Here is a 25,606-nt window from a genome sequence, read left to right as displayed (position 1 = left end):
GGACAAGTCACCTCCATGCGCCTCAGCTCACCCCCTGCCACTGCATCCTCACAAAACCCCCTTAGCCCTTCAGTCCACCCAGTAACACCCTCTTCCCCCAGCATGGATGCAGGCAGTGGGGTATAGGGGATGCCTTGAGCTTTTTGGGAAGCCACTGGAAGTCATTTAACCTCCTGCAAGCCATCAGAGGCCAACATCGCTGCCCCAGTGCTACCAATCCAGGAGAGCATCTCCCCACACTGGGAAGCTCAAACAGCAGGGATGCTCCTGGATGCAGGAACATAGGTCAGGCAGCCAAAAAACAACCCTGAGGGTTATATACAGCACCAGGATCTATGCAACTGGAGGAGCAGATGAGGTTGGAACCCATCTGGGAGCTGCATTTATGGGGACAGGGGACCAACCAGCCTGGACCCTGCAGCACCCAAAGCATCCACTGCTTGCAATGTAGAGGACCACATCCCTACACACGGGTCGGATGCAGCAGACAGCAGGGAACGCAGCACATCCTCCCTGCTTAACAAATGCCAAATCTGGTTTGCACTTGATAGAGCCTGACAAGAGCAACAATCACAGATTAGTAAGAAAACTTCTTGCTTTTCAACAAAGGTTAATAAATAGTGACAGCATTAAGTCTCTTCTGATTAACTATGCTGAAAGATATTATTGCCATTTGTAACGTGGAATCATTATTGGATTAAGCACAGTGTATAAAAATGAAATGTGAGGTTTAATCTCAAATGTAGGCTCTCTGTGCTCCGATGCAGAGCGGGAAACTCGCAGAAGCTTCCTTGTATTAAATTCCATAACTCCAGCTGCGGAGAGATAGCATCTGAACCGCGTCGCCTTTCTAGGGTTTGGGGGATTCTTTTCTCTCCTAGACTGTAACAAAACCACCATGACCGGACTTGAGAAGCATCTAAAAATGAACCGCATGTTCTGGCTAAAATTAAGCCCCAAATCCCCCGTTATTTCCCAATACAGCATCTCCCAGGGTGGATTTTGCTGCGCCCCAAGCCTCTGGCATGAAGCGGGCAGGGATGAGGGCAAGGAGCAGGAACTGTTGCTCTAATTAAGGAGGCACTAAATTAAGTGCTTGTGCCCATGTGTGACCACCTCCTTGCTTGCTCACCCCATGGCTCTGGGCAGAGGCACCCTGGGGGGCAATGCCCAAGGGCAGAACAGGCGACAAAGCCAGTGCTGGGTCACCAGCAGTGGGCATCACACTGGGGTCAGCACAGCCCATGGAGGGACCCCCACAGTGACATTGGATGGTGACAGGATGGATCCTAGCTGGTGATGGGGTGGGAAGGGCAGGGAGGGGACTGCTCCCAGTGCCACAACCCCAGGATGAGCTGCCTGGGATGTACAGTCACTCTTTAGGAGAGGGGAGATGGTCCCATGGTGTTGTACTTCCAAAGGGACGCTGTGATTGCTGAACCAGCGCTCGGAAGGGAAAGGTGGAATACGGCTTGAGGTATGGCACAGGACCTGTGATGGATCAGTTGAGGGACCTACAATGATCATCTAATCCATGATATTCAAAGGGGAAAGACTAAGAAAACAGTTAAAAGTGAGCAGACGAAACACAGTGCCCAGGCTGGCACCGCTCATGTCCATAGAGCAGAGAGGGAAGAGGAAACCATGTAAACCCCAGGATTTGCTGTAACCAAAGGATTTCCATACATCACTTAGATTCTCTTCAGCTGCTCATGGGGTATTTGTGCTCAGCCCACTGCTCGAAATAGAAAGAAGGTGCTGCTGGTTTTAATTAGCCACACTTGAGCCAAAGCCAGGCATAGTGCAGCCTAATGCCAACAGAATTATGCCAGGGAGGAATTTTACCCATTACTCCTCAAAATTGTCTTGGAAAAAGCTCACGACTGAGCAGAATTTTGTCATCCTGGGGTTATGTTTGGGATCCTTCCCACCAGGACCCAGGCTTGGCTGGGAGAAAAAGGGGGGAGAGAAGGAAAAGCTGCATCCCCTTCCCAGGAAAAGGATGGAATGGGGAAGTGAGGGCCATTGTCCCGCAGATTCAACCACTGCCCCAGCATCTCCTGGAGCCATCCTGGATGCAGCCACAGGGCAGAACCTGGGGTGCAGATGACAGCACCAAACCAGAGTGCCCAAAAGGGCTGCCTGCCCTCCCTCTCCATTAAAAAAAGGGCAACAAAAACGTCACTTTCATGAAAAACAAGACGCATTTTTCTCCAGAAAAGGCATTTCTGAAGAAGTTCTTGCTTGAAATATTGGGAAAAACAAATCCAAACATCTCCCAGAAGGGAAGATTTCTGGTTTATTTTAGGAGGATTCTCTCACGTTTATCCTTCATCCTGTTGGCTTTACCGTATTCCACTGCCCAGCACTGGGGCCGGTTTCTAACATGACAGAACAGCTTGACTATTCCAGTCTTATAGTTTTCCTTACTTTTAGTTTTAAACCCATTAAGAGCAGCTACTACTTAGCACCAATTGAAACCCCTTATCTCCTTCTCTGGATGAAAGGGGGGGTTCTGCTTGTTGTAATGAAACCAGTTTGCACCTAGATCAAAGCCTCCGCTGTCTGCATCATGTTTGACACTCGTGTCAAAGTGTCAAACTATTTCATTACCACGCGAAGCGGAGACACTTTGACTAGAGGAGATAAGATGTTTCCATCAATCAGCATCCAGAAACAGCCTCCCCATGATGATTAGGAAAAATCAAATAATAAGGTGGTTTCAGCCACAGCATTCGAACCGCGGCTGTGTAATGAAGCAGTGTAGTAATAAATAATGGCACGAAAGCAAAGCCCAACAGCGACGCAGGAGCGTCCCGTGATGCTCCTTCTGGGCCCACTGGCCAAAGGGGAACTCCACCTGATGAATGGGAAACAGAGGGAAAACAAAGAACCGCTGCCTGAGGGGAGAGGGGGTACTGCTGCTGGCTCACCCCACCACCAGCCTCTGTGCTCTGAGGCTGCAGTATGGGCCTTGTAGGTAGGAAAAGATGAGTCAAGACTGAGAAACACCAGAAAGCCCCAAAACAATCTTGATGCCCATGGAAAATCAAATAAATAGGCGGGAAAGCTCACACCTTTGCTGCCTTGCAGCCCATGTGTGATGCAGAAGGGACAGAAGAACCAGAGGAACGTTACAACACCCTCAAATAAATCACCAGCCCAATGAAGTGGGTGCCTAAGGGGCACTCGTGCTTGGTGCCAGGAAGCAGCACAATGTCTCGGCACAGCATCATCCCACCCAGCTATGCCAAAACCAGTACGCACCCCACAAACGGGTTATGGGATCTTCTTGACAGTGCAACGAATATGTTTGTTCGAGGGAAAATAGAGCTGGAAGCAGCAGCCAGCCGTGGTGGAGATTAGAGAAAAGCCTGCTTAGACCTGGCCGCGCCGGAGGAGCCGTATGGGAACACTTCATCCCTGTGTAAATACTGCCATTGGAATGCCGGCAGAGCCGGAGCTCCGAGAGCAGTGAGAAGTTACCAGCTGAGCAAATTCTGCTTGTTTCATTCTACATTGCCTTCAGGCACGTTCACCTCTCTGATTTTCCCCACACGCCCTCTCTGGAGGAAGAAGAACCATTCCTCGGGCTCACCCTCCCACAGGATCCACATGGATTTACAGAAGCAGAAGAGCAGCTGCAGCCTGCACTGAGGATGCTTCCCAGGTTAATTCAGGTTGGAGTTGAGCTCCTGGCTGGAGCGAGCTCTTTGGGCCGTAGATGCAGATCCTCTCCACTAACCCCTTTGCAAAGTCCTCTTGCAAAATTGGTTTTTAGCAAAGCCACTTATCACCTTAACCATCTATCGATTCCCTGACTCCTGGCCAGAGCTCCCAGGATCCGACACAGCACAGGCAGGGAAAGCAGAAAAACATCACCGCAAATGAGGGCACTGAAGCACGCGGCTGAGATCACCCCGGAGAAAGCAAAGACCCCCGACTGCAAGCAAAGGTGATGGCTGGATGCTCACCAGGGACTTCAGTGCTCTCATCTTGGGGCAAATGCTACCAGCCAGAAAACTGCTGCATTTTTGCCACCTCCAGCAATGGGAAGATGCGGGTGAGCCGGCTCCATCCCACCAGCCCCAAACCCCGCTCTCTGCTGTAGCTCCATCACCACACTGGGACTTGCGCATCACCCCAGCGCGATGCTGGGGCTCCCATCTCCCCCGTGGCAACTGCAAAAAGACTGCATAAATCAGCACCCTCCCTGTGCATCTCTTGCCAGGGAAACCTCCATGTTATGGATGAGCCACCTAAATCCAAGCTCCACAGTCAGGACACGGGCTGCGAGCAGGAGCTTGCCGGTTGCGAGCAGGAGCTTGCAGCCCCATGTGCTTCCCAGCAGTATCGATCTCACAGCAGTAACAGCCAGTATAATTTTGCTTAGCTTCAAGTACCTGGTGATCATGAATTCTTTGGCCACAAGGTTATAAAGCGTTCTCTAAAACATGAGGAAAAGATTAGGCCTGCTTATAGTTAATATACTGTACACTGTCTATCAAGCTGGCTGTTTGCTATTGAGAGCCTACTATTAGACACTTATTTAAAAGGCCTTTCAAAGCTTCCCAAGAAAGTGCAGTTATGCATTTCTTTTTCTGGCAAGAACTACTATAGATAAACATCAATTCACTCCTGCAGATCACAGTCGCAGTAAATAAATTTTTCAGGAAGCTAAGTTCCATACAAAGCCTCCTCAAAGCTCCCATTTCACACAACATCAATGTTTGGCCTCTGAGAAATAAAAAGCTCTGAGGTTGCTTTATCCAGAGCTAAATTATCAATTGGAGCTGCTTGAGAAAAAAACAAAAATAGGGCATTTCAACGAGAAGCCAGTGTGGGAGGTAAACAGCACAGTTGCTAGATGGCGATGCTGGTTAGAGACAGAACGGGAAAGACAAGAATTTGGCTGATGATTGATGTGATGGCATCTGCAGCCCCAGCGCATCACGATGGTGAGGAGGGAGCGACCAGCTTCGGGCAAGCTCAGCAGCCAGCGCCTGTGCTCGTTTCTTTTATAGCTGTTTCAAGCAGCAGCCTGGGATTATCCATTACAACGCGTGCCACCAGAAACACCTCACGTTGGTTATAACCATCTAAGCTGCAGCTCCTGCGGTCGCTGCTCACAGAGGCGGGATGCAGGGAGAGATGCTCAGCACTGGATTGAGCCCATGGCACCCACCGTGTGCTGGATTTTGCCAACTCAGCAGGAAGGAATGAGGACCCATCGGGGCCCAGAAGGGCTTTTGAAGCAGCTCGCTGGGATTCAGCCATGGCATAGGAAGGGAAGGCAGGAAAATCATCTCGGCTCACCTCTACCTAACGATGCCCTTCTAATTCTGAGCAGCACCCCATGGGGTGCTGCCCGCTGCCTGCCCAATAACACGGTCCTCAGGGGGCACATCCAAACCCTGAGCTCCAGGACTCACTGGCGCTGTCGGAGCCAGAACCTTACTAATATACAGGATGCTCCATCTGCTCTTTAAATAAAGAGATGCTGGGCTCTGTTATTGTTTAATTATTAGCCAAAAAAAAGACAGAAACACAGAAACCCTTCCAGGCTCAGGTTATGCATGGTAGGAAGGAGGGATGCTTCAATAAGAGCAAGGGATGGGTAAGGAGAAAAGGACTGCTGCCAAAAGGCAACCTGCATGTCCTGCATAGGAAGACCTGATGGACCCAAATACCCTGTGGTGTCCCAGATTGCTGAGGCTTCATATCCAGCTAAATGGCTTAAAAATCGAGGAGGAAAAAGGACAGGATTATGTGCCGGTCTCAGCAACCCAATCTCAGTAACTCCAAATCAAATCAGCTCAGCTTTCAAGCAACACACAGGGTCGTACCCACCAGCCTTGGGACTGTCACAAGGACAAACCTCATGGAGCCAAACTGAACTCTGAGCTGCAAAGGAGCAACTGCCATGCAGACCTTTAAATCACCAATGAAGTGGCAAAGCCCCATTTCCAACCCCACCGGTGCGCTTTGCTCACTCTGCACACAGGGCCCATCTCCCACTGCAGTTTTGGGTCAATCCTGTCTGGAGCAATGACACTAAAACCCAGGGGCTCATCAGCAATTCATTTACTCTGTTGCTAAACACAAGGGCGGTTTGTAACAGAGAGTTAATGAGTTACCAGAGGAGCTGGAGCCTCTCCCAAGCACAAGAACTGGGCAGCTCCCCAATGTCCAATGGACACTATAGACCCGTCACCTCCATTGATGCTTCCTAAGCACCCATTATTAAACAAAACACAGGTCAGCTGCCCCCCTCCTCTTTGCAAAAGTGTTTTTCTTTCCCCTCTCCTCAGAAAATAACCAGCAGATGCTTAACAGAGAAGCACATTTTCCATCACCAAAATAAACTTCATTTTGAAGTCACGAACTTGTGACACCCGTTGCTCTCCTGAAAATAAACCTGCCAGGGATGATATAATATGCATATTTAACCTTCTGATGTTGCTAATGTTTTTAGCAGAACCTGATCTATCGCCCATGCCCACTGACAGGCGCGAGAACCCCTAAGCTATTGCTGTGGCTATTAGCAAACACTCATTACCTGCAGTGTTATTTCCAGACTATAGAAAATGAGCCCTTGGGCTTATGGTACTGTAATAACACCAGGCACTGCAAAGCCCCAAAGGAGACCTTGGAGCGTGGCTGGTTGTGGCCAGAGGTCAGCAAACACAGGGGATGTGAGTGCCCATGTGGGGCTGGAATAGGCTACAGCACCCAGCGGGACCAGGGAGCACATCCCCGTGCTCACATCCCATCACCAGCATCCCAAAGGCTTCAGCCCGCTTTTCCCGGTGCTCAAATGACTCCCTCACCAAACCAACACGAAGCTATATATATAAATCCATAAATACATCCAGTTTTAAATAAAAGGCAACTCTTTCAAGGAACAAAAACGGAGAAGGAAAGCTGCCAGGAGCAAGCCCCCACACAGCCACGAGCTTAATTGATCTGTGGCAAGAGGGAAAAGGTTTATTTAGGTTAAGGAGACTGCCAGAAGGCACAAGTTTGAAAAGTAAAATCCCAAAGCACCCAGGGCAAAACCATGCAAATTACCAGCACCACTGCGTCCTTACTTATATCTATATCTGCCAGCAACAGACAGTCCCCAGCCACCGACCGCAGAGCCATACATACTCCAGTGATGCTCTCCCCAAAGTTACATTAACAGGACTTTTACCTTTTCCACTGTTAAAAAATAGGGCTTCATTTTCAGGGAGTCCTCCTAGAGTGGTTGTTAATACTTGCTTCAGAACAGTGGATTCCATTGAGGAAAAAATAAATGGGTTTTAGGCATGTCTTTACAAAAAGAAACGCGCGTGGTTGTCAAGGTTCAATGCAATGTGTCAAGTTTGGGATGCTTGCTGTAATCATATGATGTATATAGGAGTAATATAACAAATAAATGAGCCTCTGCCCAGGTCCCCACCCAGTATTTAACTTGTAATGGGAATGCAGCTCTGTTAGCATTACTAGAATATTACATTAATATTATATGAAATCAAAGTTATTCCCTCTGAAACCTTACTCACACATAGGAATTTGGCCAGGATCTCTCTGCCTCCCACTGGGCTTTGTCCCCTGCTCACCCAGCACCCACAGGCTCATCCTGAAGGTGCTTTTGGTAGCCCTTGGGCAGGCAAACTCCCAAAGAGATGCTTGGGATGGGGTGAGCCAAACACCCCAGAGATGCTTCTATACCTAAGATTCAGTGATCGATAAGTAAACGGTTCTCCATCGATAACAGCGGATCGCTAAATCAAAGCTCCCACGTGCCCTCGGAGCTCTCCCACAGCACCACGGATTTCCTACCGAATGAACCCAGTACGTGCTGATAATCCCAGCGACTGCGTTCGGGGGAGCCAGGGCTCCAGCCCCGGCGAGGATTTGCGTATTAGTAAAAACAAACAGTGCTGTAAATAACGAGCCCCTCGTCCTGTCTCCACCAGCGCTCCTCTTATTGAGTGAGTCAGATGTTCTGCTGATTAAAAATTGATCCATTTCAAAATCTAATCAACAGAATAGGATTCTTTCATATGTTATCAAGGCAGCTGCTGACAACAAAAACCAAACCTGTTATTAACCCATGAACCCCGATGACCTGAACCTGGCTGGGCTCCGCAACTGTAAATTATTCAGTAGTCCAAGAGCAATACCCGTAAGCCTGATGAATTTACACCCCGACCGGAGCCGGTGGGGGTTAAAGCCAATATCACAGACCCAGGGGTCCCTGGGGACGCGGTTCACGACACGCTGCCACTCTGTGTCATGCCTGGGAATACATTACCAGCATCTGCTCGCCTTCGCCTTGCAAATGTCTGGGCTTTTTTAGGTGGGTTTCTTGTGTTTTAAATGACTTTATGGATTCAGCACAGCACAGCAGGGAGCAGCCTCATGCCGGTGGTGCAGCAGAGCCCAGGCAGCCCTGTATCACTGCCATTAAGCAATATACATAGAGCAAATGGCTTGCAACCCTGCTTTAGCCATAGCCATAGCCCCATTGACCGTTCCTGCCCACCACTGTTGAACAGCTTCCATCTGAGCTGCCTGGTCACAGTTAGCACCAGCCTGGTTGAGCCACCGCTGGTTGATCCATCCAGTTTCAGAGGCTGGAACCAGAATGGGGGAAAACTGGCATCACAGAAACCAAGCTGGAAGGTAACGACGGCTCTTCTCTTACATTGTCATGTATTTATGGGTTTAATGACTCTCTGACCTCTGCTTAAAGCCCAAATAACCCCTGGGGAGCCCCCTCAGACTGGCCACAATCGATCCCGACTGGACTGCCGTCTCCCAGCTACCGGCACCTGCCAGGGATGCTCCATGCACTGCGTGGGAAGCAAAACCCCTCCTGCTTCCCCCCAAACCCACTGGGTGTCAGCACCATGCAGGGGCTTTTCAGTTACTTAACAGTGAGCCCATCACCATCCTTTACCTCACAGTGATACCTCAAATGGCAGCATGTGGCTAAAAACACCAGATACTGAGGGGGTTTCCCTACGTTAAGTCAAAAAGCACTTCAAAAGCAACCCAGTCAGAGCAGGTTGATCACCCACTTTACTGATGGACTGGGGCTCTATAAGCACCCCTGCTATGGGGTACCTGGATTAAACCCCCAGCAGGCTGCAGCCCTGCATCCTTCCTCATGTATGGTTCTGCCCACCCAGCTCCAAGATACCATGGATTCCCCACATCAAGGCTTCCTGATGCACTTCAGCACCCTTATGGGATGCAGCTAAGACCTCTCCACACACTTCAGCATCCTTACGGGATGCTGCCCAGTGAGTTACCAGAGTGATTCAGACCTGGAGAACACAGCAGGGTTTTGTCTCTTGGTAAATCAGATCTGCTGTGTAATTTCATTATATTACAAGGTAGATATTAGGGAACAAGACTTAGAAGTGAAACTGAGCACAGGATAGAGCCCCATCCTCATCCAGCCCTGTGACCTACAGGGATGCACCCAGGGACCACTGCTTTGTCTTGCCATCACCATTGCTCCAGGGGCAACAGCGGCTCCCTCGGCACTACCAGGACAGGCCAGGCTCACCCAGCACCAGCCATCGACCCCTCCACTCCCTCCTCACTATCTAATAATCACACTTGTGCAAAGCTGTTGCCATACAGAAGGAAAAGAGAAAACATCCTCGGAGAGCCTAACAATCAGACAATTTTTAAGATCATGGAGCATTAAACCATTCCCAATAGGGTTTACTAATCAAACAGCCAAATCCTTCATAACCAACCAATCCCTACAGAGCAATTAAATCCTTCCCCTTTAAAACACTTGGCACGCCGTCTGGGGAGAAAAAGGAAAATTTGCAAAATTCATTTGATAAATTAACCAGGGAAAAGAAGGAAGTGAATCGAGCTTTGTTCTTTTCATTTTTTTTAATTATGGAATTCACAATGCCTGAATAATGTTTAATAAGAACGATGGAAATTCCTAACAGTATTACAACACAACACAAAAGAATTAACCTGGTTACCGTGAAAAATTGCATATTTAATTAAGAACAGAGAGTTCAAAACTATCCAGAGATTTCAAAAGTACTGTTGCCTAAGGGGCTAAATTACACGCTCGCAGTGCTGCTAACAGGGCTGGAGCGCGCAATCATTACCCAAGTGTCCCCATTAAGTGACAATGGGCAGATGACATCAAATTCATTTCAAAAGCAACAGGAATTGAAGCATTCGCTTGGGTAGTGGAAGGCAAAGCGACTATCCTGCTGGTATAAACCAGACCCCTTGTTGATAAAGGCAATAATTAAAGAATAATGTTAATTAGCTGCTTTTATTTGAAGGAAAAGTGCAGTAGCAGGAGACGCTGCCTCTGCGGCGTGCGCCAAGCGGAGGATGGAGAGGGCAAAGCTGATGGCCCTGGATGGCTGCTGCCATCCTGGATGCTGGGTCCCACCAGCTCCGGGTACCTGCCAGCCCAAACTCTGCCAGGGCTGGGGCTGGGGGAGTTGGAGGTGCTGGAAGAATGGGAACTGGCACAGCATGGTCAGGGCACCCTGCTCTGGCTCCAATACAGTGAATATGGCATCAGCAAACGCTCACGGGAGGAGAGACACCGAGGAGGAACCTTCACCAACAGCTTAGGCACTGAATTCAGGCCCCAAGGGTGCTGCTCAGGGGATCCAGCACAATGCTCTGCCCAACCAGGGAGAGTGGTGAGCCTCTGTCTTCAGGGTTCAGAGCCTTCCTCTTGGAGGGCACCATCCTCCCCATCACTCCATCCCAGCCACCATGCGCTGCACGTGGACATCACAGCAGGCTTTTAGCAACACCGCTCCCCAAACTGTGCCCCTCCAGAGCAGAACCCACTGCTCCCTCAGCCAAGGGACTGGGGGACAGGATGGGTAACGATTACCCAGCTCCCGGGGATGAAGCAATGTTTGCAGAGCTCTGCGAGCGCCGCAGCCGAAGGCAGCTCTCCCCGTGCCCTTTATTAATCAGCGTGATTAATAAAGAATAAATGTCCTCTGCAGCCAGGCTAAGCAATAACACACGGGCCCTGGCGCCAACGAGCTGCTGTGCTTACACCACACATTGCAAGGCCCGCTGCCAGCACCAGGTAATACTTTATTATGTTATCCCGACAGAAGAAAACAAAGGATGCCTGAGGTCCTGACTCCGGTGTAAAACCACGGGAGCGTTACCAAAGGCAACGGCAGCGTGCTCCGAGCGGCTGACGCACGGCGCGGCTCCCACCAGAGGGATTGAGGGGTTCAAATGGGTTATTTACTTCTTTCGAAACCCATGTTGCAGGAGAGACCAACCAGCACGCACCCACCAAGCAATTAATATCAGAGCGGCCCCGCGTTCGCAAAGAATCGCTTAAACCGCGGCTAAATCAATCCTCTGGGGTCCTGCTGCAGCTTTGGGGGAATCATTAAGTGCTACTTCTAAGTAGTCAAAAACATCATTACACAGCAAGGCTGTACTAAGGGAAAAGGGGGGGGAAGCAGCACTGAAACCATTTTGGAAGGAGGTGTTCAGCTGCGTGAAACCGGGAAGCTTCAGCTTAAAAGCAAAGCCGTCGATTGTGGGAATACAGCAAAGCTCGTCAGCAGGCAGGGCCACAGTAAATCATGTTCAATACACAGACGGAGTTGAAGGAGCCCATCACCCAATGGGGCTCCTGCCTGCAAGCCCAGGGTGAGCCCACCTCAAACCTGGATCTGACCCGGGAAGGGGTGGATGCTGCTGTGCCCAGGTTCATTAACAAGCACTGCCGTAAAGAACGAGCACTTGAGCTTTCCAGGCTATCTAAAGCCCTTTGGTTGGGTTGTGCTGATGGACCCCTGTGGCTGGTGGCTTGCTGGCTTCAAGAGCTGTTCTTCATTGTGCTGATACAGCCTGGACCTCTTTGCAGAGGGGCCCCCTGAGATCCTCTGCATGGGCAGCCAAAATGGCACACGCAACTCCTCCAAGGGCCCTTTGCCGCAGGAGATGATGGACAACGCACAGCCATGCATCCAGGCAACAGGCACAAACACCGTGAGGCTACCAGACCCCTTTTTGGAGGTGATTTGCCCCAAGATGCTCCATCCCACGTACCCCAGCAGCAGGGAAACTGAGGCACAAAGCCATTGCCCTAGGCAGCAAGCAGGTGCTGGGACAGACCCCAGACCACCAGAGCATCATGGTTGTTTCACTGCATCCTGAATCCCAGAAGCTTCTCAGCCTGCGATGGGGAAGGGGACACAATCCCATTACTCTACAGTGGGTTGGGAATATGGATCCTGAGTTTCAACCCTCTCACAGCAACTGTGCTGAGTCCCATCCTCCCTGAGATGATGGGGTGATGCACCCACACACCCCACTCCCCCTGATTAGGGGGATCCCCATCAGATGGTAACCCCCCTATCACAGACTCCATCACCAAAGCCAAGCCAAGGCAGTGATCTCAAGCAAGCCAGACCCAGCACCGGGCTGAATCCTGCTCCCCAAGTCTTGCTGTCTTGGCAAGGGACACCAAAAGCTGCACGAAAAGGCAATTCAAGAGAGCTCAGTCTCATAGATCCTAATGCAACACACACGAGAAAGTGTTACGAAGGGGGAAAACTTTTTAATAAAGTCTGCAAGTATATATTCCTCCTTTATCAACCTCAAGATTTATTGACCCAAGAAGCCATATTGACTGAATAAATCTTGATAATGACCCCAGCAGAAGTCAATACCTGCTTATTATCTCCCAAGTTGGGGAATTACATCTTCCGGTAATAGGAGCAGGATGGTACAAAATGTTCTGAGAAACTTCACACAGGCTCTTTTTTGGAGGGATGGATGCCTCTAATGTGCCTTTTCCAATTTGAGAGGGAATGTGCTACCCATTAATACAGCAAGTGAGCTGCTGTGTGGTTTCTGTCTCAAGGACTGGCAAGGGGGGAGCACAGAGCATCGCTGCTGCACCCTAGATTAACTTCATCTCAAGGCAGGCTGTTGAGGATGCTGCAGCTCAACATCACCCTCCCACCCTGCAAACAATGGTCCTGCATTTGCAATTTGCCATGTTGAGTCAGCAGCTCTTGGGATAATTCCCTGGAATTCAAGATGTGGGAATTCCCATGGCCGGGAATGTACAGCACCATGACTATACCAGCACCCAAGGGAGGAGGGGAGCAGCATCACTGCATCCCACGGGACACACAGCCACCCCTGGGAGCCCAAACGCTCTGCTTTTCTCCAACCAACAAAACCAGGAGGGGAAAACTGAGGAGCAGACGGGTCGCTCCAGCCCCCCAGTCCATATTCTGCATTTAAAGTTGGTGCTGCTCTTGCTAACAGTTAACTTGCCATTCAGCAGAGAAGACAGCAGCCATGGGACCAGCGCACACAACAATTTTGCCTGCATTTTGAGTTGAAGTCTCTGCAGACAGCAAGAAAAATTAACTGAAAGGAGCAGCTCCTGTGCCAACATATGGAGGGAGATGAATAGCGCGCTCGGCACGCTCCGCTGAGGTTATCTAGTTAAGCAAGTGCCTCCTAAAGGACTGGGGCTGGGAGTGTGCTGCTTGCTTAATCTGGTCATAAATAATAATTCAGATCACCAAACGCTTTAGCATTCAGCTCCACCTGCAGCACAACGGCCCTGCTGAGCCCAGCCAAACTCATGGCCACAAGCAGCAGGAGGTGATGAGGAACCCGGGGACCGCAGTGAAACAGCTCCCTCATTGCCACCAAGCCATGCAGGGCATCGATGCAAGAGGCCGGGCTGGCCCGAGTTAGGGGCAGCAGGCAGCTGCCTCCACCCCATGAACCCCATTCCACAATCTCCCCTATTTCATGGGGCACAGCAACCGCAAGCACGCTGCTCACTGTCCCCATTCCCACCTCCAAGCTGGATAACCCACCAGGGCTGATACCCTTCCCTCCAGTCCCATGAAATCAAATCACATCCCCATCCCTGTCCCCTATTTGCCTCTTGATCCCAATCCCTTTCCCTCCCCACCCCTCTCCTCCAAGGCCACAGAGACAACCCACTAAACTGGATCAGGAGGCCAGCATGTACATCTCTAATGGGCTGCAGCACGCACACAATTAATTAATGGATTTATTAATTAGGGAAGAAGTCACTCTTCGGGCTGGAATTGGGGTCACCAGTTTCTAAAGCGAGAGCTGCGTAGCTAAAGATAAACTCTCATTTTCTGCAGCTCTCATCTTGTCTGGCAGCATCTCAATTATTCAGACACAGGGAAAAATAATAGGGAAAACCATACACTGGACCTCAGAAACCTCATGGAATGACTTCCTGAGGGTGCACAACCCAAAGCCAGCAGCAGACAGGAGCAGGAACAGGGCCCATCCCCATCCCGCTCATTCTTGATGTTAGAAATATCAAGTAATTGCTTCTAATGAGGGGTTTGGGAAGTGTGGAGGAAGGTGACACCACAATGTGGTCAATGATGGTGACATCCAGAGACACGAGTTCCCCAGTGGCCAAGGTTCTAACAAGCCATGCTGGAGCATCAGCTGCGCTTTGGTGGTCAGTTCAGGTGAACCTCCTTGGTGGTACATGGAAAGGACAAGCATCTGTAGCTGCCATAGCCCTAGGTGTCTAAAGAACAGGGCTCCTGAGTGAAGAAATGTCACCAGTGTCCCGGCCAAGAGACAGGCTACATAGCACAGCCGCAACAGAAGACAGCAGAGAATCCACATAGAGAGCACCATCAGGTCATTGGGCACCTCTCAAGAGGAGCACACAACCATCAGACCACAGACATCTACAGAGAACCGGGCGTCATTAGTGCCACTGCTCCTAAATCCATGTTAACTGTGGAAACGGGATGATTCCACAGCTCCCACCCCAATGCACAGGGAGCAGGCAGAGCTTCCAGGAAGCACAAACCATTCACAACCCCACAGTGCTCCTCAGCCAGCTCCAGGCATGGGCTGTAACAGCACAAACCCTGAGCTTTCCTCTCGGAAAGAGGAAATACCCAAGATGGGGGCACCCAGAGCCCCCTCTGGCACCTCTCTCCTCCCCTTGGGCGCAGTGACCATGAGCATCACCTCATCCTCCACTTTGCAGAGGTGGGAATGAACAGTCTTGGGTGCTGGGGGAAACTGGAAGGTGCCACCGGTCTCTCCATCCGATCCCTAAAAACCACAGAACCCAGGGATTCGCAGAGGCAAAGCTCCCCCCATGATAGCCCCAAAAGCACCCTTGCCTCCCCCGAGGTTATCCTGCCCACCACAAGCAAGCACTTCAGCCTGTTAGACCAAGCTCCAGGAATGAAGCTTCAGCCAGGAGGACTGATAGCTTATTTACTGCTGTCGTCTATATAAAGAAGAATTTTGACACATTGTTAAATGATGCACATTTAGATAAGTCAAGCTGTCATATCATTTAATGGATGTCTAAACTCCCTCTGTAGCTGATATGTAAAATTTATGCACTTCAGAATATCATAAGGTTATAATATTTTAATCACATCCACAGTTGTGGGGTTGGGTGGGTTTCAAACCCCCCCCCCCCCCCCTTCCCTAAACTTTGAACAGCAAAACCCATTCCATCAACCACACCGCGTTCCAAGGCTCCTGACGAAGTTTCTGCCCAACTCCGCTCCGGAATGCCGACAGCATTTGCATTACAGGAAATCAAACCGACAGCGTTTTATTTGACGAACCAAACGCTAGAGCCATATAGCCAGAGCTCATCTGCATAATGGGACATGAAGACATCGATAAAAGATGGCTATAATCAGTCCCTCTCCCCTCACTTGCTCTTGTATTTATTATCCCAAATCAGCAGCTCGCAACTCTTCCCATTTTTTGCCCGTTTGGGTTAGATTAAAGCGGCATCCGGAGCGTGTAATCCATACAGTGCCAACCAGAACGTAATAAACCAAGAGCAAATTAAAACACAAAAACCCCATAAAGGACCGAATCCTGCTATGACTATTATACACAAGAAAGCTGTAAAAAAATACCGCATTAGTAATGTACACAATAAAACAATCTCATAACCCAATGAAATATGTCTGGCATTATCTTTGATGGAATTTTATCTCTTCTCATTTCCAAGACTATTTGCCGTAAAAAGCCTCGACGCCGTCTCGATCAAAGTGCTGCCGAGTAGCACATTATCTACATGTTTTACATATGCCCACCATTCATCAGGGTTGCTCAAAACTCTGCCATTCCCAAGCAGCCCCAGGCCAGCAGAGCTGCTCAGGCACATGCATTAAAGAGGAAAAGGGAGGAAAAAGAACCACGGGAAAAGCTCTTGGAAGGATAATAAATGGATTGCTTCCCTTCCTTTTATTTATGTTTTCCTTTCTAATAGAAGGCATTAGGCCAAGCTGGCACAAGGTCACCTTTCCCACCGTGATCCCGCCTGGACAGAAGTCAATCCCTATGGCTCCATCTCCAGCACCCAACCATGGCCATCCAGTGAAGCAGAGCACCCACCGCCCTTGCCCACCTCTCCCTCCAGCAAAGTTCCCCCCACAACGGACCCACGGAAAAGTAGCTGCCAATATTTGCCTTTAAATAAAGGTCTGCACACCCCGGAAAAGTCATCAACGTGATTTAGCTGGGAATGCTTTTGTATCCAAAGCGCTTAGACCCGTAATCCCTTCCCGACCACAATGAGCAGTCATGGCAAGCCGACCGGCCGCGGTACCTGCAGTACTTTTAAGGGTCGCGTATCGCAGACATAGCACGCAATCTGCTTAAAAGCCAAAATGCATTAAATGCTGGAACTGTGGATGTAGTACCAGAGCCCCATAAATCGCATTTCAATCCGTTTACTCCCCTACGAAGCACACTACGTTTTAAACTCCGTAATATCCGATGGGGATAAACCCATTTAACATCCATGTAAACGAGCGTTTCGGCTTTTGTAGTGGATCCAGGTCGGGTTTCATCCCATTATGTTGGCAGAGCTATTGTGTTAATTATCCGCCTCCCCGTTACACCGGTGCCTATTTCAGATCACAAACTGCCAGCATCCCCCGGCAAACCTTCCCTCGCACACCTTAACAAAGGACTTACCGGTAATTTCACACACCGAGGGCACCACGGCGGGATACGGCAGCCGCGACCTGCCCGGAGCCACAAAGGATCCCTCTCCCGCCACATCCATCGCCAGTCCCGGGCACCGCAGGACCCGGCCAACAACCGGCTCGTCCCGATCGCCTTTCCCTGACGTTCAGGGCTGACCGAGCCCCGGCACCGCGGACCCGGGGCCCTGAACAATGGGAGCGCGGCGGGGCTCCGGGCAGCCCCGCTCCGCCATGCCCCGGCTACCGCGCATCCATCCTCTCACCGGGGAGCCCCTGCCCCGCCGCGCCCGCTCCAGACACGAGCGGGGGACGCCGCTGCAGACCCGCTCCCGGCGGGGGGAGGCCGGACGGCACCGGGGACACTTCGCAGCCCTCGGGCACCTGCGGCTGCGCTCGGCGGGCGGGGACCGCGAGAAACTTGGCGGAGCGGCGCGGGGGGCCGCGCTCCCCGCAACTTCATCCCGCGCAACTTCCTCCCTCCTCTCCCTCCCTCCCGCCGGGGCGGAGCGGCGGCCGCGCTGTCACCTCGGGGGCGGCGGGGCGGGGGCCGGGGCGGCGCGGCTCCATCGCCGCTAGCGCTGCTCCATGCTCCCGGGCGGCGCCGAACAAAGAGCGGCGGCGGCGGGGATCAATTTCTGATACCTATCGATGGGGAAGGGCGGGCGGAGGGAGGGCGGGAGCGATGGGGGGGGGGGATAAGGGGAGGGATGGGGGCGGCCGCCCGGATTCCCCCCCCCCCTCCGCCGGCCCCGCTCCATCCATCCTCCGCCCGCCGCCACCAACCTGGAGCCGGCGGACATCAAACCGCGTCCGGTATCGAAACATCGATCCCACGTCGGCGGCCATCTTGGGGGAGACCGGCGGCGCGGACGGGCGCGGAGAGGAGCGGAGCGCACCGCACCGGACCGCACCGCCCGCCTCCACCGCCGGGGGCGGCCCCGCCGCAGCCTCGCCCCGCCCGCAGCCCCCCTCGGGTCCATGGGACCCCCCCCAACTATGGCCGGGGAGGGGATCGATGGGTGGCTTGGGGGTTGCCGGTGTTTGAAGAGCATCCCGCACCGCGGGGAGGTGGGAATCGGCATCCAGAAGCCGCCCGTTAAAGTTTAGTCGGTTTTCGTTTCTGACCTGACGCATCCGCAGCACCTTTGACCCTGGTGGGAACTGCAACAGCAAACAACGAACGCAGCAAAACCCGGCCGGGAAAATCCCCAAATTCAGAGTGATTTAGGAGTATCTATTTAAATCACTTAATGCAATTCAGCAGCCAACTTCAACAGAGCAATAGGGCTCAGACACCAGCATTCGGGCAGTAACGAAACCGGTCCAATAAACACCCCCTTTGCTTTCCTACCAAAAAGCCCCCAAACTTTATGGTTTCTGCCCCAAGTTTCCCCATATCCCGTTGTACCAACCACACCGACATCCAAACATAGGGCTTTGAGCACTAAACCCCAGGCAGAGCCGTGCTGTGATTGCCAGCAGTCCCTGTTGAGTGCAGAAGGGTTGAGCTGCCCCTTTGGGTCCGTTTTGCAGGTGGGTATTTGCAGACCAAGCAAACGCAGCAGTTCAATGCTCCTGCTAAGGAGCAGGGCACACCTCGAGCTGTCGTGCAGACACGTGCATAGCCCTATGCCTGGAAGAGCCTGGGGCTCCTGCCAGGCTGTGACACAAGCCCACATCCCAACTGCCCTACCTGAGATCCAGTGTGGAGGAGCTGGGGTCCCAACCACCCCACAATGGGGGATGAAGCATTGCCCTGGGCTCATAAACCTGGGTGCTGCTTTGCCTCTGAAACTGCAGAGAGGAGGAGGGCATCCTGCAGCACCCCATCCTGCACCATCACACTGGTCCCCCTTTGGCTTACCTGTCACCATTTGGTGCTTTGGAGATCCCGGTGCTCAGAGGGAGGTGGTCAGGATCCCAACAGCCTCTGCTCCTTGTGTGCACGGACACCAGCAAACCCAGGGCAAGTGCTCCTTCAGCTCTCACTCAGTCCTTCACCATCCCAGCCCCAAAGCTCTCAGCTTTGCTCCTTGCAGTAGATCTGGCACTGGAGATGCAGGGATGAAGCAGCCCCTGTGCCTTGGCCTCGCTTGGCAGCCCAGGTATCATCCTGCTGCCGTTATCTGCGTTGTGCAGGACTCCTGGGATTCCACCAAAAAGCACAGTTTCTGTCCAGAAGGCACCAAAGGAACACGCTCCAAACTGCACCCTGCTCTGCAGGTACACCCAGCCACCACAGGGACCCGTCTGCTCCTTCCCTTCTTGCTGTCTGAAGTTCACCTGGGCCAGGACAACAGCCCAAAAGGATAAAGCAGGCACCCAAAGTGACCTTGGCACCATGCTATAGTGTAAACAGCCAGGGAATGATCTCCTCCTTCTCATCTCTTCCACTCAGGGAAACTTGGAGCTGTTTGGGATCCCACAATCGCAAATTGCCTCATGCAGAGGAACAAGTGAACAGAAAATCAAAGTTCAAAGGAAAGCTTTGCAAGAGCCAGGGCAGTTTGTGTTAGAGCCAGGGTGCTCCTGCAAGCCCTAGTCCAGCTTCTTCCACACCTCCAGAGCTGCCTGGAGAAGGGAACTCTTACAGAAGTTCCTCCTCATGGTGCTGCAACAGAAGCATCTACTTGGAACTGGTGCAGTTTGCAAATGCCAAGCTCAAACCCCAACCTTGTTACCATCAGCAGCAAACCCCATGGGTGCTCTGAGACCTTCGACCATCACATGCCTCTGCACTACACCTGCTTGGGTGCACCTATGTCAAGGGCCCAGCTTTGCTCTGGGAACCCGAGCCCTATAAATAGATTCTCTCTTAACCCAAAGAATCAAAGAGCCCAAAGCAGTGGGAGGTGCTGAGATTCGTAACGAGATTGGGGCTGCAGGTGGTGCCAGGAAGGTGCTTCACGTTTGGCTTAATGAGGCTGTAATTAGGCAGAGGTGAGAGCAGGTCGTGTAAAGGGAGGATTCCTCCAGGGAATTGGCTTCCATCCCTCTAAGGGCCATGCACAGGGGGAGGTTGGATTATAGATGGGCCAATAAGCTCAGGTGGGATGGATGGTCTTTGCTGGGGTGAGAGCTGGTGTCAGCTGTTGAGTGCCAGCGGTCTCTCCAAGCCAGTGACAGGGATTGAGATGTTCATGACAAGATGCTCCAGGCATCTGCTGTTGGACACCGTCAGAGACAGGTCCCAGGCCATCCCCCTGCACCCACAAAGCTGATCTCACACCCATAAATCACTGCCCCTCTCTGGAACAGAAGAGCCTGCTCATCAATCAGAAACAAACCTAACTGGGCATTTTGGTGAGCAAATTAAATTGTGGGCTTTGGAGGAATGTTTCTGTTTGGCCAAATCGTTAACAAATCAATGGGAGCCATAGGGAAGAGGAGAGGAACTGCACCCTGTGCTGCGCAGAGGGATGCAGAGCTGCAGGGTGGCACGCTCCATCCCTGCTCCCCCTGTGTCCCCCTGTTCCTGTGTTCCCTAAGGCACCATCCCGCTGGTCCTGGGGCATCCCAGGAGAGCAGGGGGATCCCATCCCACTGTGTGTGCCCCCCCCCCCTCCCCCCCCCCGGCTTCCCTGCCTCAGGGAATGCTGCGAGGTGCAGGTTAATAAATCAGTTTGTCTCCAGAAGGGCTTGCTTTGTGCTCCTGACAATAGCCCGTTGTAAACGGCAGCCCCTTGCCTCCTCTTCTGAAAGGCTTTTAATTAAAATATGGAAGGGGCTTTTCTGTGTACCTAAAAAAGAAAATAATAGTTAGATTTCAGCACGTTCCCATCCAATTTATTCGCATCTTCCCGATGGTTTTGATCCACATAAGCCCTTTGTGCGGTGATCCGGCCCCATTATGCAGTCGAGGGGTGATGCTGGCAGCAAGAACCATGAGCCAATGGTGATGGCGGGTTTGCTTGGCCTTGTCCCCAGGACAGGCAGGAGGACAGCAGGAGCCCCACCAAGGGATGAGTGGGGACAAGTCAGGCCTTGGGGCTCATCCTACAGAAGGAAGACCCTCATGAAGACCCAAACAACTGCTTCAGAGCTCTGTCCCCATCCCATGCAGGGGAACACAGCACAGCCCCTGTCAGTTGTCACAAGGGGCTGCCTGCCCAGTGCCCCCGCTGCAGGGTCTCTGCCTCTTCCAGTGGGAGACACCAGGGCTATCCCAGCGCTGCCTGGCTCTGCCAGCCCCGCAGCTGGATATGGGGCCGCTCAGTCCCTTTCCCATCTTCTCACACATGGTTTAAGGTGTTTGATGGAGCAGAAGCCCGTGACCGCAGGTGATGCAGCTTTGTGGCATCTCCCCTGTCCCGGTACCCAGCCCGCTCCCTCCTGCCCCTCTCTCCTCCAGCCCCTCTCCCCCGCCCTACCGGGTCCGGGCAGCGCCCGCACAGCGCCCGCTACAACGGCGCCACCTGGTGGCCTCCGCGGCACCTGCAGCGCGTCCTACCCGGCCGGGGCGGGGGCACCGGAGGGCACCGGAAGGGCTGGGGACACGCAGCGCCCCTATGGGGCACACTGAGGGGCATGGGGAGCATCATGGGGACAAAGCAGTGCAGGCTGAGACACCACGGGGGACTCTCCCGTTTCCCCTTGGTGCCCATCGCTACCCGTGGGACATGCACTGAGCTGTGCCCGGCCTCAGCCCTCGGTATCTCTGGGGTACCCCAGGATGTAGTGGAAGGATGCTCGGGCGCCTCCACCAGCCGTCTTTCTGCCACGGCCACTTCTATCCAGGCATATTCCCTTTACAATTAGCACATCCTCTTTAATTAATTTTCCTCTTTTATTGCTTTGCCCAAATCATCTCAACTATGGCACCATTCGGCGCGCACAGTGGATAATGCTGCTATTTATGGCTTTTCCCTTGTCAACGCCGTAGCTCCAGAGGCCAGGATGGCCACCTCCTCCTGGGGCCGCATCCTGTGCACAGCACAAGGCACCTCCCAGATAGGCCAGTTTGGGGATGGGATATTGTTCATCCTCATCCCCATCCTCAGGGCAGCCCGTCCCCAGCTCTGTTTAGTGGGTGGCAGCTCCTCCCCAAGCTCCTGAGCTGGGCAGACCCTCCTGGCCATTACTGCAGTGATATATCCTTCCAAGGGAAAATGGAGCTGAATCAGGAAAAGCTGCTAAATTAAGTCTGTCTGGAATAAGCTGTTAAACATGGAAACCTTCTGAACTCCAAGGGGAGGTGGATAAAACCCTCCTGAAGACGCTGCCAGCAGAAAGGGGCTGTGGGGGGAGTGTGATGAGTCCAAGGAAAGGATCCCCCCAAGCCCCAATGTGATGGGAAATGAGAGGCAGGGATGTGGCCAAGGACACAGAGGCCATCAGTGGCAGAGAACGGGCCTCAGCACTGCAATGCCCTGGCTACCCCAATGGCCACCATCAGTGTGAGCACCAGGGATAGGGTAACCACCACCAGCTTCCAACTGCAGCTGCACAGGAATCCATCCTTTAACCTTTAATAATCTTTCTCCCTTTAAAAATAATCATTACCAATAAAGAAATGCAGCAGGCAGTGTATATAAGCATCAAATTAAGTAGCTACATGCATTTGTTATATTTGATATAGCCTTGTTAATGGGAAATTCCTAGGTTTGGAATATGTATTGATTTCAGCAAACATATATTATTTCACGGTAAGTACCAACAGCCGTTGTAGTTAATATACAACAGTTTAATTTAAAATGCATTAGTTTAATAAAAATGCATAAAATAGAAGAGAATTGCATTAGCTTCAATAAAAAATTCAATTTCATAAATATTATCCCGTGTTAAAATGCATTGATTTCCCAGGAAAACGTATTGGTCAAAGGTAATTTACATTGGTTTGAATGGGAATGTACTGGTGTGTATACATATGTATTTGTTTAGTCAAATGTATCTGATCTCAGGGAAGAATGTCAGTTGGAGCAGAAGATATTCATAAGGAAACTGCAATGGCACGGATTGAGCCATGGCTCCGGAGCATCCCAACCCACTGATGTGGCCCTGGGGGCCTGGAACCCCCCCAGCTCACCTCCATCGATGGGACTACCCCTGGGCATGATGCTGCTGGGCTCCATGGGATGATGGAGCCCGTTATCGGCCATGGGCAGGACTTGGCTGGGCACAGGCACGCGTCTGGCTCAGGCGGAGCACGCGCCGTGAACAGAGCAGGGGTTAATCAAATCCTTTTGACTCCGTTTTTTATCGAGCTCAAGAGGGGCTGTCCTGTTAATTAGAAAGGCTTTTTCATGTAAAACACAGGCTTTTTTTTTTTTGCAGATAAGAAGGACAACGCTCGCTTTTGCCACGGGCGCAGAGACGTGTGTTATTCCTGACATCCATTCACAAGCCGCAGCTACTTCCCAACAGCTCTTTTGTTCACTACGGGGCTCTATAGGCATATATGTACATACATCCATATTTAAAGCACTCGCTTTTTCCTGGATGCCAGTAAATCCGCCCATATCCACAGCAGGAGAAGGAAAAGATGTGCCTGAAGCCACCTCCATCCCCAGGTTTGACCAGGATCCTCACTGTGGGGTCAGGATCCGGCCTGTGCAGCACAGAGGATTAGGTCTGACAGTGAGAAGTGAGCACTGGAGCAGATGCACCGTCTTACAAATCGCAGCAGAAGCACAGGCAGCCATCTGCACCCCATTCCCAGCCAGCATTCCTGTACCGCACTCAGCACATCCAGCCCCTCGAAGACCCCAGCCACCATTGGACCCCCAACCACAACATGGACAACGCAGGGGAGAGATCAAAGTCTGACCTATTCCAGTCTGGGCAAGGAGAAATGGTGTTTCCCCACAAAGAAACCCCAATCTAGGATATCTCCATGGCTCCAGGGCTGCCTCCTGCACCACCAGCCATGTGTGGCCATGGACATGGAGCCATGGATGGCAATGGGCAGCATCCAGGTGGTGCCGGTGGCTCCATGGCCAACCAGTCCCATTAAACTGCTACACATCACTTCCCTGATGCTTATGGATTTTTCCTTAATGCCACAAATTAAGGTAATTGGGCTCGGCTGGGCGATGAATCCAGCTGAACTTGGCAGGAGGAGGGAGCATCCACACCAAGATTGATTCCCCCTCATCCCTAGCTATGCCCAGGTTTGGTCCTCTCTCCATCCCTGCCCCTCAGCTCTCTTGTCTGCCCTTTTGCTCAGAGAGAGCCCAAACCCAATCCTGAAATCCCTTCCCTCAGCTGCAGCTCCATCCAGATGAGGCAGTCATTCCCGGATCAGGAGTTTTCCCCTCCCTGGGCACTTTTCCCTACTCATTTCCCTGCTGGCTTCTTAAATCCTCCTTGTAATACCATCCTTACTGGCTCGGTCGTGTCAGCCCAGTATTGAAGTGCATCCGAATGGTGAGTGCCAGGGATTAAGCAGGGTATTTGTGGCCTCTGGGGGAACAAGGGCAGTGTCTGGGCAGAGCCTGGAGCTCCAGGGATCTGATTTCATCATCTCTTTTGTTCCCAGCCCTGTTCCAGCCCTCCAGCCTCCTTGGCATGTGGAGGGGACGATTCCAGGCAGTGAGTCCAGCAGCACCCGTGCCCCAGCCACCAGGTCAAGGCCATAGAGTCATAGGATCTCAGACTGGGTTGGCTTGGAAAGGACCTGAAGGCTCACCCAGCTCCAACCCCTGCCATGAGCAGGGACCCCTTCCACTAGAGCAGCTTGCTCCAAGCCCCTGTGTCCAACCTGGCCTTGAGCACTGCCAGGGATGGGGCAGCCACAGCTTCTCTGGGCACCCTGTGCCAGCGCCTCAGCACCCTCACAGGGAAGAGCTTCTGCCTTAGATCTAATCCTAGCTCCCCCTGTTTCAGTTTAAACCCACCACCCTTTGTCCTACCGTGATGGCTGGTGGCACCAGTGCTGCTGCTCCAGGGTGCTGCAGGATGCAGTTCTGCACTCGGGATGGGGAGAGTTAATCCCATGCATGTCACTGGGACCAGGACGAGCAAGTGGTTGGCTTAAGTGTGTGACAGGTGCCTCGGTGGGGAGTGACACATGAGAGGAGCCCTGCGTGCCTGCCGGGACTCAGCATCACACCCAGCCTTGTCCCAGTGCTGCATGGGGTGCTGCATGCAGCAGGATGGTCACCTTTCGACCAGAGATGGGGTGGGCAGGCCCTCGGAGCATCACAGTGATGGGACTCAGTTGCAGGCAGGACACGGGGGCTTCTCCACCCACAGCACCTTGCTTTGCCACACTGTGATAGGGATGAAGGCTCCCAAAACTGCCTGGTAGGACCGAGGCAAAACACCCTTATCCTTGGGTGACTGTAACTGGGGGTCCCCAGAGCCCAAACCCTCCTTGCCTGTCCCCCAGAAGAGGGGAAAAGCCCGGCCCCATCCCGAGTGACAAACACAGGTGGGTTTGCTCCTGTGCAGTCCCCACCATGGGTCAGCATCTGCAGTGTGGGAGCTGCGGGGCCACTTGGTTAACCTTGAAACCCTCTCTGGCTCTCACATGTCACGTCAGCCGCTGACAAGAAGCTGCTATTCCAGATTAGAGAGAGGGGGACGGAGGGAGACGGAGACAAGAGGGCTGGGGGTGGCTGATTTACCTACCA

General features: G+C 52.2%; 1 protein-coding gene across 9 annotated transcripts in view; it reads right to left on the bottom strand.

The window, feature by feature from the left end:
• Positions 1-17,966, bottom strand: part of CUX2 (cut like homeobox 2) — a 64,306-nt gene extending 46,340 nt beyond the window's left edge. For 3 of the 9 annotated variants that reach the window (XM_061466382.1, XM_061466378.1, XM_061466387.1), the window contains exon 1: positions 17,023-17,504. Coding sequence is in view for 4 of the 9 variants with exons in the window: in XM_061466378.1 (XP_061322362.1) it covers positions 17,023-17,109 (87 nt within the window). In the remaining 5 variants the exon portion in view is untranslated. Of the gene's footprint in view, positions 1-17,022; positions 17,505-17,558; positions 17,653-17,816 lie in introns of those variants that run through there. The other 6 variants (XM_061466383.1, XM_061466381.1, XM_061466385.1 and 3 more) reach the window with 6 other exon arrangements.
• Between the last annotated feature and the right edge of the window lie 7,640 nt (positions 17,967-25,606).

The sequence above is a fragment of the Pezoporus flaviventris genome, unplaced genomic scaffold (assembly GCF_033815535.1).
Source record: "Pezoporus flaviventris isolate CSIRO_AGI_PZ_B2104156 unplaced genomic scaffold, CSIRO_AGI_Pfla_v1 ptg000041l, whole genome shotgun sequence".
In the NCBI taxonomy this organism is placed as follows: Eukaryota; Metazoa; Chordata; class Aves; order Psittaciformes; family Psittacidae; genus Pezoporus; species Pezoporus flaviventris.
The sequence above is the reverse complement of the archived record's forward strand: the minus strand, read 5'-3'. Positions and strand labels throughout refer to the sequence as shown.